The sequence below is a fragment of the Trematomus bernacchii genome, unplaced genomic scaffold (genome assembly GCF_902827165.1).
Source record: "Trematomus bernacchii unplaced genomic scaffold, fTreBer1.1, whole genome shotgun sequence".
NCBI lineage: Eukaryota > Metazoa > Chordata > Actinopteri > Perciformes > Nototheniidae > Trematomus > Trematomus bernacchii.
Genome location: NW_022987547.1, coordinates 9,350,038 through 9,364,131, shown reverse-complemented (window position 1 = coordinate 9,364,131; position 14,094 = coordinate 9,350,038). Strand labels below are relative to the sequence as shown.

At 42.0% G+C, this 14,094-nt stretch overlaps 1 protein-coding gene across 1 annotated transcript in view; it reads right to left on the bottom strand.

The window, feature by feature from the left end:
• Positions 1–78: 78 nt before the first annotated feature.
• adamts6 (ADAM metallopeptidase with thrombospondin type 1 motif, 6) overlaps positions 79–14,094 on the bottom strand; it is a 55,265-nt gene continuing 41,249 nt past the window's right edge. Inside the window, exons 20-25 of the mRNA XM_034122751.1 lie at positions 13,267–13,405; positions 10,914–11,043; positions 8,415–8,619; positions 8,158–8,334; positions 4,178–4,334; positions 79–2,838 (exon numbers count right to left, since the gene is read on the bottom strand). Coding sequence (XP_033978642.1) covers positions 2,729–2,838; positions 4,178–4,334; positions 8,158–8,334; positions 8,415–8,619; positions 10,914–11,043; positions 13,267–13,405 — 918 coding nt within the window. The 3' untranslated portion in view covers positions 79–2,728. The remainder of the gene's footprint in view (positions 2,839–4,177; positions 4,335–8,157; positions 8,335–8,414; positions 8,620–10,913; positions 11,044–13,266; positions 13,406–14,094) is intronic.

Below are 14,094 nucleotides of genomic sequence, written 5' to 3'. Positions count from 1 at the left end.
GCTGCATCACTGCATATTTTTTCACTATGCTAAAGTTCTGTTTGCATGCAGTGAAATAAATGTACAAGTGAGACAACGTAATAAATTAGCATATAATTTACATTTGAAAAAAAGAAATTAGTAACAGTGTACCAACATTAATACTGAATATAAAATATACGCGACTAATCACATGATGCTTTTCATTTCTCTTGCACGTTAGGTACAGGTATAAGCAATGTGACATTCAAACATCCAAGTTCACAGCAATGAGTACCAGTTTGAGTGATTTCAATTCTATTTTTTCTGGAGGCTCCGTATCCTGCAGCCAGTAGATGAGTGAAGTCCAAGCAATCTGAGTTTAACTGATTTCAAATGCTTCTCAGCGTCCACTGTCCTTTCCCAACGGCCTCATTCAAGGTTTGGTAACCGATCAAATCTGCTCGACATTGTCCTACTGAAGGTGGCTACAAAAAAGTAGCAGCAGCAAAATTAGAAATGAGTTGTTAACAGCTTCGATGAGATTCTTGTACACTCCTTAATCGTCTTTCATAGTTCCTACTGTACCTCCATAACAAGCGTGTGATAGAGATGTTCTCTTTCACAACCCCCTACACCAGCAGGAATGTCACCTGGGTAAGTCAGTTACAACTGGGCAAGTGTCCATTTTGTTGGTGGCGCAAATTACAATACACGGTTAACAATGACAATTCCCAGTGTGAGGTATAAACAGATACAAACAAAACAATAACATGACCAGCATTTACCATAAGAGATATTGACAAGGATATATACTTTCATATTGTTTGGAGCCAGCCTCACTTTTAAGCACACTGGAGGGTTGAATGGAAGCACCCACTTGATAGCACCAGAAGCCTGGGAAGGCCGCAACCCTCAGAGTAGAGCAGGAGGAAAATAAGAGGTAAACATAGTACTCAGTGGGAATAAAAATGAAAATAAAAAAAATGGAAAAGCACCGTTGAGTTGGCTGTTTTTTTTCTTGTCGCTGCGGGACAATGATAATGAGAAAAAGGGGAACAAGGACTTGTGGTATGTGTACACCAAAAAACGTAGATCTATATTTTCTTGCTGAGAATTAGATGAGAAGATTGATGATCACTGTGTCTGTACGTTCAATATGAAACTACAGCCAGGAAGCGGTTAGCTTTGCTAGCAACTCCAAATAAGTAATGAGCATGTTTTCATTCTTCCAAATACAAAGTGTAAAATATATTAGGGTGCCAGATTATTTATTTGCTGGACCAAGCCTATCGATTTTGGGATGGTGGCCCACGGGATATTGCAACCTCCATGTTCATTGCTTTGCCTTTTCCCCATTCAACATATTGGAAAAAGAGTGTCTCCAAAGCGGAACAAAACGTTCTACTGTTTAATAGGCAAACTGTTAAATACTTTAATGTCATTATTGTCTGAAAACAAGCTAACTGTAGTATGGCTAAAGATTCATATTCACAGTACAGACGTAATAGCGACTGGTATCTTGGTTGTCTAATTCACTGCAAGAAAGAAAATGTTCTTTCTATTCCTTTAACTTTTATAAGCAATGAAACAATGGCAGTCTTTGCTTCCTGCTGAAGTACAATAATATCTGACAACTTCTGATGTAATAGTCATCCACCTTAAAACAGTAAGAAATAGTGACTGCTCTGTGATTCCAATGAACAAGCTGCTTCATAGAATGTGCTCCTTCAAAATGAATCCTTCAATAGTGAACTGGAAGCTCCTCAATGGGATGTTTCGTAAAGGCCAGTTTGGTAATAGTTTTTCATGTGGCCCAGGCACCGTCTTACGATATCTTTACACTACTTTGGACTAATGATACTGAGTGAGCTTTCATTAAAGTGTTAGGAACTAAGGCACCCATCTGGGGAAAGAAAAAGTGATTTAAAAATCCTCTTATAACCATATAGTATTTCTGGTCCTGGATTAACATCATATATAATATACAAATCCTTACAGTATATAAGGGTTTAACGTATGTTACAGTATGTTATATTTTCATTCCAGCACAGAGACGTTGAATATGAATTCAATCACATTACATTCCCTTCCATGACAGTAGGCTACTATCTGACACAAACATGATCAGAGGACAATATCTCAGCTCTGCTTGGAATTGTACAATAAATATACAGTACACTGATGGGGTTTCTCTGTCGTATCTGAGCGGTAAATTGGCAAAGTATTTACAGGAAAAAGTGCACCGTAGCCAGAAGTCTGCCTGCCAACAGCACCATCACAGTCGTCCCAAAGACAGGAGTCCGACACTTTCAACTCCCACCCCCTTTCTTCTAACGTAGAGTCCTCCCCTCCGTCTGTCCATCTCCGAGGGTAACATCGTCTGCAAGCGATGTGTCCAGCACTTTGGATTCATAAAACAACAAACACGAAGGAAGACTAACAATGATATCAATAATTATTATTATAATAAAAATAACCAGCGAATAATCTTCCAAGTTCCACTTCACAGAAGTGAAAATTAAAACCGTTTGTGTCAGCGTTGTGGGCTGAGCAGTGGTTTGGATGCCACCAAGATGGAGGGCAGGAGGACCAGGTGTGATAAGCGAGGAAATCCATCATTTTCGTCGATCTCTCTTCGTCTCTTTTCCACTGGACCAGAGGTTATTTTTTTCAGTCTGCCCCGTTTTCTTTTCCTTTCAGTGCCGTATCATGCTCCCTCCATCTTTGTTGCCTTTTTTCTTCTTTGCTATGTCTTGTTCCCCGAGGGTCAGTGGCCCTGGCAGGTCTTGCAGCACATCTGTCTGAAGTACGCACGGCTGCAGAACTTGAACTTCAGGACCAGCGGGCAGTAGGCCACTTTGTTAACATCTTTGCACTCTGGAGAAAGAAATAAAAGAGCTGAGTTAAAAAGTGAAGAATGTATTTTTCACTCTCCTTTAAAAACGTGCTTCCAGCCCCAGTATTGTCATGTGTTACTATTAGATTAGAGATGCAGTATGCCATTTTATGGTGATATTTAAAAAGCAGAGAAGATCGATTGAGATTAACAGCTGTTCTGAAGGTATTTCACACACTTATAGCCACCTGAATGACAAATATTCTCTCTGTTGCAATAAAAGGGGATGTTTTTCAACCCGTTTCCCTAGTTTTTTTAATTCAAACTCAATAGCTAGATACTAAACCTTTTTAATATGCAATAAATGTAATATCTTATCATCCGGATAGTAAGAGGAGGCTTTAAAGGTTCAACAGTGGTAACAAACTTCTGGGGGTTTGCAAATAATGTAGTTATTTTTCAGTAGACGCAATGCTTAGCACTGTGACTTACAGAATACATCAGGCACAGACTGGGGCTAACCTGCTACATGAGGGCTGATGGATCTCCCTCAGGCCTCCACAGAATAAAAGCTCTGCAACTATACTTGGACGCAGAGGCGGGAGCTGAGATCCTGGCCTCGTTCACTAACTGGGCTTCCTGCCATTTGTAGCATGCACACACTCCTTCACACACACACACAAACTACTTGCTGGATGCCGGACAAGCAGTGCTCTAAATGCCTTATCACGATCAGAGTGTCTTCCCTTATTAGGCTTTGGCCCCTGCCTCTGCAGAGCCAAATGAAACGAGACATTGCCTCACTGCTGTCCGTAAAGGAACAATTAGCCTACAGCTAATCCCATTAGCCAGCCTGTAAACGCTGCTCACGTTTTCCATTCAGGCTAATCGAAAGGCCCTTCTCAATGCATCTGAATAGCCATCCATCATGTGTAAGTGTATATGGAGGGTTGAGCTGTTTCGCTTTGACCAGGAGCCAACCCCACTGGAAAGATTAATGTAGCTGGCAAAGTGGCGAGGAGTGTGTTATCCAAGTGTGTTTAGGTCATAGTAGAACAGTGAAGATGAAGATCGGGACAGATTATAACCTTTTCATTTAGGGCTTTGAGTGAAAGCAATGCATGTGCAAAACAATATGTATTCACATTAAACATCTCCTTTGCATTTGAAGGAACTGCAGAGTCAGGTGTGTGTGTGTGTGTGTGTGTGTGTGTGTGTGTGTGTGTGTGTGTGTGTGTGTGTGTGTGTGTGTGTGTGTGTGTGTGTGTGTGTGTGTGTGTGTGTGTGTGTGTGTGTGTGTGTGTGTGTGTGTGTGTGTGTGTGTGTGTGTGTGTGTGTGTGTGTGTGTGTGTGTGTGTGTCGTACGTTTCCTCATCTTACCGTCGCCATTGGCGATGGGGGTGGCGTCGCACTTGCTCTCGCACTGCTGCATAGTGGTGGGTCGGAGGGACTCTGCGCAGTCATTAGAAGGCTGCCCGGTGTACGACAGACACTGCACCGTCCTCATCTGCTGGCCCAGGCCGCACTGCGCCGAACACTGTAACAGGAAACCACAAACGCATTGTCTATGCAGTTAAGCCAATGAAGATTCTCTGTGACCCTGAGTGCTGTAAGTCTACCTTATGCACGCAGACACACAGCTGGGTAATCCCTGCACACACACACCACACACACACATCACACAACTTGATCCAATCAACCAATCATCAGGGCATGCAGGAAGCGAGCACAGTCACCTTCCCCTTTGTTTGACTCAGCTGGCTGCATGTCAGTGACTTTGTTCCCAGAGCTAACAGGTCAGCGTTGCTAGAGAGGTTTTTCCATGTTTTTGTGAGTGCAAGGACAGACAGAGAAACAGACAGAGTGAAAATGTACTCTTTGATTGATTGTTTCTCATGAGGAAGTTCACTTGCTCTTTTAAGACTAAAAGCTGAGCTTCGAACAGTGTGCACGTCTGAAGGAGACGAGGGGGATAATTCAGATTTAATTAAAAGGACACATCTTTTAAGTGCTACCAGCAAAAAGTGCCATAACTACAAATATCTGGAGTAGATTTATGGATGTTTATTGCCTAAGGATAATGAAATCCTCACAAAGCGCAAGTCAACCTCTATCTAAAAATCAGCATCATATCTGTGTTCAGAGTTATAACTGGGATGAGTACCATCTTAGACGCAGATTGCACCAATCTGGCGGAAAGGGTTAATTAATCGACCTGTGACCCAGTGCTGCTGCAACTGCTGATCCTGTTGTTGGATCATTCCTAGTACTGGAGTCTTATTAAGGATTTGTTTACAAGGAGATCTCCACAACAATGGAGTAATACATGTTGATGCATCCTAATAAAAACAACCTTTAAGAAGCCTCCTCTGGCATATGGTCATTCTGGCTTGATTTTCTAGGTTTAGGAAAAATGACGATGGACTCACCTTGGCCACAGAACTAAAACATTTGTTAACACATGAAAAAGCTTCTCGTATTGTGCACCTGACTTCTATAAATGTGCTAGTTCTAATAAAAACTTAAATTGGTTCTATGGCTGACCAATAAAACCCTTTTATAAAAGAAGAAAGACTACAAAAACAAGATGCCAAAACACAAGCTTCTAATGAATCTTCATGATAACTCCACCTTGAAAGCACTGGGCAACAACACACCTGTTTGCCAGCACTATGTGTGTGCGCGTGTACAGTACGAGTGTGTGATATGAACCCAGCCATCAACAAAAGCTCACCCCCCCACTGATGAGAGAACTACCAGGCTTTCTGTCACCTTCAATGATCCTCTCTGACTGCCTCAGATCAGGGAGCCTGCATGTCATCCCTTCCCAATTAGAGAGTCTTTATTAAGGACCCGCTGCCGGCCATGACAGATGGTGTACGTCAATGGTGCGACTTAAGTGGGATTTGAACCAGTGACCTTTTGGCCTTGGGAGACCAGAAGCTCGGTAGCTGGCAACAATCTTCCCTTTCTGACGCTTTGAGGGACCGGGGCAGGGAGGGACCAAGCTTGTAATTACAGCCAACATAAAAAAAAGAGGAGGTGGAGGCCGAGGGACAGGGTTGCAAACACACACACAAACACACACACACATCTGCAGTGCATGAGAAAGTGCTGTGTAAGAGCAGACCCAAGCTGTTGCTCTCCAAGGTATTAACCCCTGCTCGGCTCTTTGATGGCCCACGCTGAGGTTATCAGTCAGCTCTGCTACTGATTGAATTCTAAAGATGTGTTTTTGATTTCAGTGAACACACATGTGGCCGTTATGAGGAGAAGCCAAGGAAGAGCTGTAACCTAGACTGCCTGACTCTTAACCTCTGACCCCAAGGGGCTCAAACTATGACATCAGCTCCACCGACCATCCTCTGAACATCAGAGCACACTTTTACACTAAAATTCCCAACAAATCCCTACCAAAATAACAAGCCATATTTGTGTGCGTTTATCCCTCTCTGACGCACGTGTTTTTGGCGTCCCCCTCACCTACATGAGTCAGCTGTGTTGTAAAGTGTTCAACAGCTTTGCGGAGCTCACTAAGTCATGTCACGGTGAACCCGAGAAAGCTACTCCTCGGTATTCCTCTAAATCTTGTTTCCTGGAAGTGATCGAGAGGCCTGGTCTGAGGCAGAGATAAACTTCAAACAGCCAGGAGGATATTACTGCCACTGATCACACACTGCAGGCCCGCTGGAGCACTTGGACCCAAACACACAAACAGAGCTCCTACGCAGGCACACACACGTCACAGGCCTGCTTAGTATGTCATCCAGGTGTAAATTATATTAACCATTCACCAACACATGGGATCCATCAGTGCATCTTTTGGCTTTTAGACATTCAAGCTATCCTTTTAAAGGATTAACCAGCATACTGTCGGTATGGCTAGGCCTCATTAGGACTGGCTCACTTTATGGCGCATTTCCATTACAGTTTAGGAACTGGGGTAGTATCTATAGTAACGCAGTGTAGGCGGAGCCGTGACGTCATCTTCAATGAGAACCCCAGAAAAACAACACAGCCGTTAGCTGTTAGCACTCAGAGCTCACAGCTCCTCATATCTGTTCAGAAACTAGACAAAAGTTAAACAAGTACAAACCACAGACTGTCTGTGTCATGGCGAATACAGTCGCTGGTTTATTTATGTCTGTATAGGCCGTTGTTGTGAGTGTGGACGGTCGGAGCATATATTGCGTTAGCTTAGCCGATATCCATTTAGAAAACACGCATTTTAAAAGGTTTTTCACCTGCCGTCTGTCTGCAGACTTGACAAATCATTAATTCATGGTTTTTACTAACCGGTATCAGTATGTTGTTACTTCGGCATCATTTTGAAACGTGTATTACAATTAAATCACAGTCAAATATGTTCATCTTGTTGTAGTTGTAGCCCCCTTGCCAGCGATTCTCTCTCTAGTTTAGCATACTCAGCCCGACTCAGCCCTGTTTGTTGGCCCCGATAGAACCACGATTTTGTCGGGCCAGAAAAGAGGTGAAGTTCTGTGTATTCTCCGCGGTGGGGGCCGACAGAACCGGGCAGAGTTTTTCGCCGGTCAGCGTGTGTTAAGAGGCCTAGTTCTGGCCCCGGGCCAGAACTAGGCCAAGTGGAAACGCAACCAAAAGCGGGCCCGGCACGACACGGCACGCTTAAACCGCGCTCCGAGCCATGGTGGAAATGTGCCGTTAGATCATGTTTAAAGTGCTAAAAAGCTTTTTTGCTTTAACTTGTTACTTGTCAATGTTGATTGCCCAATATAGGTGCTGTAGAAAATAGTGCTTTCTGTTTTCCACAGGAGCTATCGGTAGCTATCTCCACTACCAAAGAGTCTCACTATGCTTCCCCAGTAATGGAAATGGCAGACAGTGTGAAAATAACTGTGGGAATTAAAATGAAGTGCATCCTAGGTAGTGTTGCCAACTATTTTACAATAGAAAAGTAGCTAGCACTAGATCCAAAAGTCTCTGAAAGTTTCCAGATGACATCATACACTCCTTTGCATATTGGCAACATCATTGCACGTTCATTTGCATGAAGCTTAGTGGTTGCAATGTTTGCAGAGAAGAAGAGACTTCCTGCATGCATGGAAAGAGAAGAGGGAAAGTCCCTGTACTGGCAAACAAAACATGTACTGCATCATTGTAATAACAGAATAACACATTTGAATATATGTCAAATATGTTATTTTGTAGAATTATGTATTTTGTCACAAGTCACAAAATTCTCCCTAAATACTCTTAGTAAAACAGAAAGTGACCTGAGTGTTTTTGAGAGAGCGGCACCAACAATAAAACACCTTGGAAATGCTAAAGTTACAAAAGACGTCTGTTAATATAAGTTAAAAACCATGGAAGTGCCATCTTACCTGTCCCCATTCACCAGGGATCCAGCGAGGAGGGGGACATCGTCCTAAACTGCAGCGAATTCGGACCGGAGGTTTGTTGTGGCTCGGGCAGTGTGCGGGGGGGAAGGTCTTGGTGAGGTCGCTGCTCTTACACAAGGCGATGCGGTGCTTAAAGCCGGGGCCACACTTAGGAGTGCACTGAAGAGACAGGAGAAGGTGTAAGGAGCACATCTTTGACGGCACTCTGAGCTAAAGTTAGTTTCAGAGCATTATCTTACCTCCGACCAATCCAGAGTGATCCACTTTGGCGGGCAGGACTGGTTGTTGCAGGACTCTCGTTCGATAGGTCGGTGAGTCAGGCAGTGTGTGTCCTCCAGTGTCTCCTCCTCAGCAGGGCCGATCTTCCTGATGCACAAAACCGTCCTCGTCCTCATCCCGCCGTCACATGTCTTCCCACACTCCGACCAGTCCCCGATAAACCACCTGCAGGAGAGTACATTTGAGTTAAAAGAGAACAAACAAAGCAAACAGTGAGTACAGTAAGTGTTGTTCCTCTGAGTACCAGTGTGTTATCCTCCCTGTGGTTACCTAATTAGAAAAGGGATTTTGATAATGTCAGTGTGAAATCACATTATGCTTCTGAACTTTATCAAGTTGGATTACTAAAAGGGCAGTGCAGCAACATTTCACAGGACATCCGACCTCAGTAACCTTTCCATAACGACTGAAACACAGTGCATCCATAGCACGGAGTACAGCTTGTTGTGTTTTAACAATATTTAGAGAATATTGACCTCTTTTGTTTAAAGGAATCAATACTTAGTTTTCCAGATAAATGTTCTTTACTTTCTTTATGTCAGGAAAAAATGTTTGAATGTTTTCACTATTTATCAATTGGTTGGTTGTAATGTGATCAACTGTACATTTCTTTGGGATAATAGAGGGTGTCGTTTTCTCATACTGATATTCTGCACAAACTGTGCTGTTGTATTTGCTGTAAAGTGTCTTTACTGTAGGGTATTTTTATTATATGTACAGCACTTTGGCTCGACCACAAATCGTTGAAAAATGTGCTATATCAATAAAACTTGATTTGATTTGATTTGATAATGCATCACAAAGTGTCGTTTTCAAACCTTTATTATTTAAGTTTCAACCTTAGCAGGCTTATTCGACCAATCAAAAGGTAGATTTAGTGTAACTTGGCTCGGAAAACAGGTGTAAGTAACTCTACTTCCTTACTTATCGCACATGCATTATCGATATTCTCATACATTTAACTCTTGGAAATAAAGATAATTATTGTATTTTATCTATAACAGCCACAACATTTTAGAGTTGCTTGGGGAAGTATTGTAGCAACATCCAATATAGACAAAACGAAGACCAACATCTGGACAAAATGTCTTAATTTGAAAATGTTATCACTCATTAAAAAATAATTGTTGCAGTTAAACTCTTGTGATCTGGCAGATAAGTGACCGCCCTGTTTGTGCCATGCCTCTGAGCTTTTGACCTCCAGAAAAATGAGACCCTCTGTCTACACACTTCAGAGCTGATATCATAAAACTGCCCTCCAAACACATCCAGCTTGTGAGATATTACATCATCTGAAGGAATGTATACAGAATTAACGACGTGTTCAAACATCTGTGTTAGCTTTCATTACGCGAGCCCATAAAACCCCGGCTTTTCTAAAACAATAGTGTTTACGTGGACTTATTCGGCCCGTCATGAGGCTGCGGAGGGTGTTTGCCTCTCTAATAGACACAAATGTCATGCGTAACTCAACACACACACACACACAGTTTAAGTCACGCACTGCAATAGCCTTCAAGTACTAATCAAAATAAATGAGATAGCACGGAGTCTGCGTCTACTGAATACAGATGTGAAAATAAATAACCCGAGACTGTAGTCTAAATGTATGAAAACAAATTACCACGTATACAGTACATTGACGATACTATGAGCTTCTTTGGCCTGAAAGACATACAGTTTCATACACAAGTAATTGTCAGAGAAACTGATCAACCCTGATGCATTTAATCCCCTTTTCTCCATATAGGATTGAAATGAGTCTGACTTTTCTAGCTTCAGTGTTGCAGACATTTGGCCCCCAAACACTAGTTCATATTGCACCTGTACACGTGTGTGTTACACCCCCCCCCCCCCCCCCCCCCCCCCCAGGGTCGGTAGTGAAGCCAAAACAATCAAACACAGGTGGTCATTTTCAAGGCTCTAATTTTTGGCACGAGGCAAACACTGAAAATAGTTAACATATGAAGCTATAAATCACGGTCTTTTTATTTTATTATTTTGTTCCAAACACACTTCACAAAGTAGGCCTCATTGAAGGTGATATAATATCCTGAGTCAGTCTCGTTTTCATGGACGATTTTTCTTTTTGAAAGAATGAACTGCAGAGAAAGAAAGAAGCTGCTTTTCTCAGTATTTTTATATTAACAATGGATCAAATGTCTAAGTGTAATTAAGTGTGTAGCTCGTTGTGAGCAAACTACAGAGAATCATCACCTGACACAGATCATTTTGATATTCATTTATCATGCAAAAGTGCCAAACATTCTCTGGTTCCACCTTGTGATATGCAACAATAAACTGCTGTTTTATATTGTTGTAAATGGCTGGTTTTGAACTGTTGGACCTTAAGATGTAACCTTGGCCCTGCTGAACTTGTTATTCATATTTTCTACTAATTCGCCATATTTGTCACACAAAACTTGATAATGCCAATAATCAAGACTGTTGTTACGTACTCTGGAGGACACGGCTCAGTGTTGCAGTCTCTCTGGTTCTCTGGGGGTTTGCTGTCTGGGTCACAGTAGCTGTTCTGCACCACTGAGTTGTCATCCAGCCTTTTACACACCACCTCCTGCTTCTGGGAACCTAACAAGGAGGGAAACACACTGATCAATAAGGCAGCACAGAGCTCAAAAACATTTAAACCCTCATCAGAAACATGGAGGCCGAGCGTCGTGTTGAGCGTTGTGTTTGAGCAGAGATGGTATCGCTTTCAGTCTGTAGTAAATCCAGACATGTAAATTCCTGATTCTTTGCAGGATATCTTGGCAAATCACTTTTACAGAGCAGGGAGCTCTTTACTTTGGCTCCTAATGGAGAGAGTGAGGGCTACCGTATCGGTGTCACACCTCCCACTGTGTGTGTGTGTGTGTGTGTGTGTGTGTGTGTGTGTGTGTGTGTGTGTGTGTGTGTGTGTGTGCGTGCATGTGTATGCCATACCAACTTGGAAAGGGTCTGTTTGGGCCCTCGTGGGACATATCCCGCAGCAGACTTGTCTGGCAGATGTAATGAGATATGGATGTGTGTGTGTGTGTGTGTGTGTGTGTGTGTGTGTGTGTGTGTGTGTGTGTGTGTGTGTGTGTGTGTGTGTGTGTGTGTGTGTGTGTGTGTGTGTGTGTGTGTGTGTGTGTGTGTGTGTGTGTGTGTGTGTGTGTGTGTGTGTGTGTGTGTGTGTGTGTGTGTGTGTGTGTGTGTGTGTGTGTGTGTGTGTGTGAAGTATAGAAAATCTACCCATCTGAGCTTGCAGTGAAATACAGTTTGGAGGAGCAGTACGCATGGGGTGAAAGAGTTTTGGTTGTAAGGCTGTCAGAAGGTGTTTTTCATAGAGTTTATTGCTGTGGTGATATATTCAACAATGCGTCATGATTAGCCGAGCTAGCTGTATCGAATGGGGGCCTGATTGAATAACCTTTTACAGAGCGAACAGAGACACAAATCAGATCGTTTGAATCAACAATGCAAAAGCATGTTTACAGGACTGGAAGGAACATGTGTGCGTTCTAAGGAAGAGATTTAAAACTTCTGCTTTTGAATTGGAAATCCTTCCTGAGAGAAAGCCACATGCTTATTCAGTCATGCTTTTACAAAATATTACAAACCCGTCCAGGCCACACTTGACAACTGGGAAGAAACACTATTTATTGTTACATGAAACCCATTGCTTTTGGGCTAAAGCGTTTGGTTTAGTCATTCTTGAGGCCGTGGTCAACATTTCACTGCGGTTTCAGATTTTGAATGTTTGACTTTGTAGGACAAGCGCTCTGGAAGAGTGGTTCGTATCTGTGTGCAGCGCTGGTAAACCAGAAGCTATGCAGAGCAGCTCATTCACAGAAATTACACCATATTCATTTCTCTGGCTAAAATACGGAAAATATACATATTGAATTTATTAAGAGGGCTGAATCTCCGGCTACAGAGTAATGATTTTGGAAAGCCATTGCAAATTATGATACTGGGTTTCCACACACTGCTCTTCAGCATTTGTGTAATTATTGGTTAGGGAAGATTTACAGAATGACACACACACAAGATATGAAGTATTACATATTTGAGAAGGCTAGAAATATTCACAAATAATTTAAACACCCACAGTCTGTTATGCTGTTTAATACCAAAATGCTATGAGTGCTATTAAAAAGAAAAGCATCTGCCCGATGGAGCTCAGCAGAAGTAGTAGTACTTTATTACAAGTTTTATCAACACAACTTGAACTGCTTAAAATAATGATTAAAATGTTCATATTGGTTTAAAAAAAGAATAAAAAGCACGTAAGACAAGAAATATTGTTGAAATAGGAGTGTTTCTGCATTTGACACTTGACAGGAGTAAAGTACGATTATCTGTGTGGAGTAACATTTCTTAATTTAATACATTTAATAAACATAAATGCCATATTTACATAAACCTTTCCCCATTATTTCTGTTTGTTTGAGTTTTTGAGAGGCATTCTTTCAATTACATCATTTTGCTACGAACTCTTCCTCTGATTTAATGGCATTTGATTGAGTGGCTTACGTGCCACCAAATCCTAATAATTGCTTAAAGGTGTGGATTAAAATGCACATTAAATTGCATTTACTTTGCATGTTTACTTTGTTAAAAATTACACAAAGTTATGATCGATATATGACTTAAAGATAACAATTATGCATTAACAGTACATTTAAACCTTTGTGTGTCAATTTAAAGTGGATCTGATCGCTACAGTTTTAAAATGGAAAAGTCTAGCGCTATGTTTCTGTTATAATCTAAAGTCCAGAGAAGCAGAGAGCAAAGATACTTCGCTCAGGGCTCGCAGTGCTGACTCACCTCCAGCGCAGGTAGCAGAGCATTCAGACCAGGGCAGGTGGTGCCAGGAGAAGCCCACCTCGTTGTCCCCACTTCCTGTGCGCTGGATGGGCACGTTGAACTTGTAGCGTATCCCCAGGTTCTGCTCCTGGAGGAGGACCTGCAGAGGAAGCAGCAAACACAAGGTGAGGACAGGAGAGACAAGTCGCATGAGAAGACATTTAGTAGAATTGAATTACACATTCATTTCAACCAATGTAAAAGTGATTTATTTTGTATTTAAATGCAGTTTGAACAGTTGGGATCAGTGAGGATTTGGTGGGTTTATATTAGTCCTCTGGATGCAGATGGAGCCTGAGGGGAGTCAGGCTTTGCAAGCCGCAGAGGAATGGCTAGCGGTCGAGTGGCTAGCTGCTCGTCTATTCCAGTATTGCTGTGTGGTCTGGTATTTTCAGCATTCATGTCAGGCAGAAACCACCGAGTATTACGACAAGAAATTGCTTAGTTGCCTCACATTAACACACACATACACAGAGAAAATAAAAGGAACCTATTTTAAAAAAGAACTTGACATGAACGAGCAAACACAACACACATGCTCTCCAAATCAAGTAACACAGTTCTTTTTCAATAATATCCACATATAAATAGATCCAAACCCCAAAACTGGTGGTTGACGGTCATTTAAGGTTGGAAGCCAGATGTTTCAGTGTACTCAGAACAGCAGCATACATACACAATAAAATGCACAGAAAAAGTTTAAAGTTGAGTTATTTCATTACTCCAGGTTTCCATAGGTTTAAGTCTTTCTGATGTTCTGCATGCAGTGATAAACTGACAACATATGAA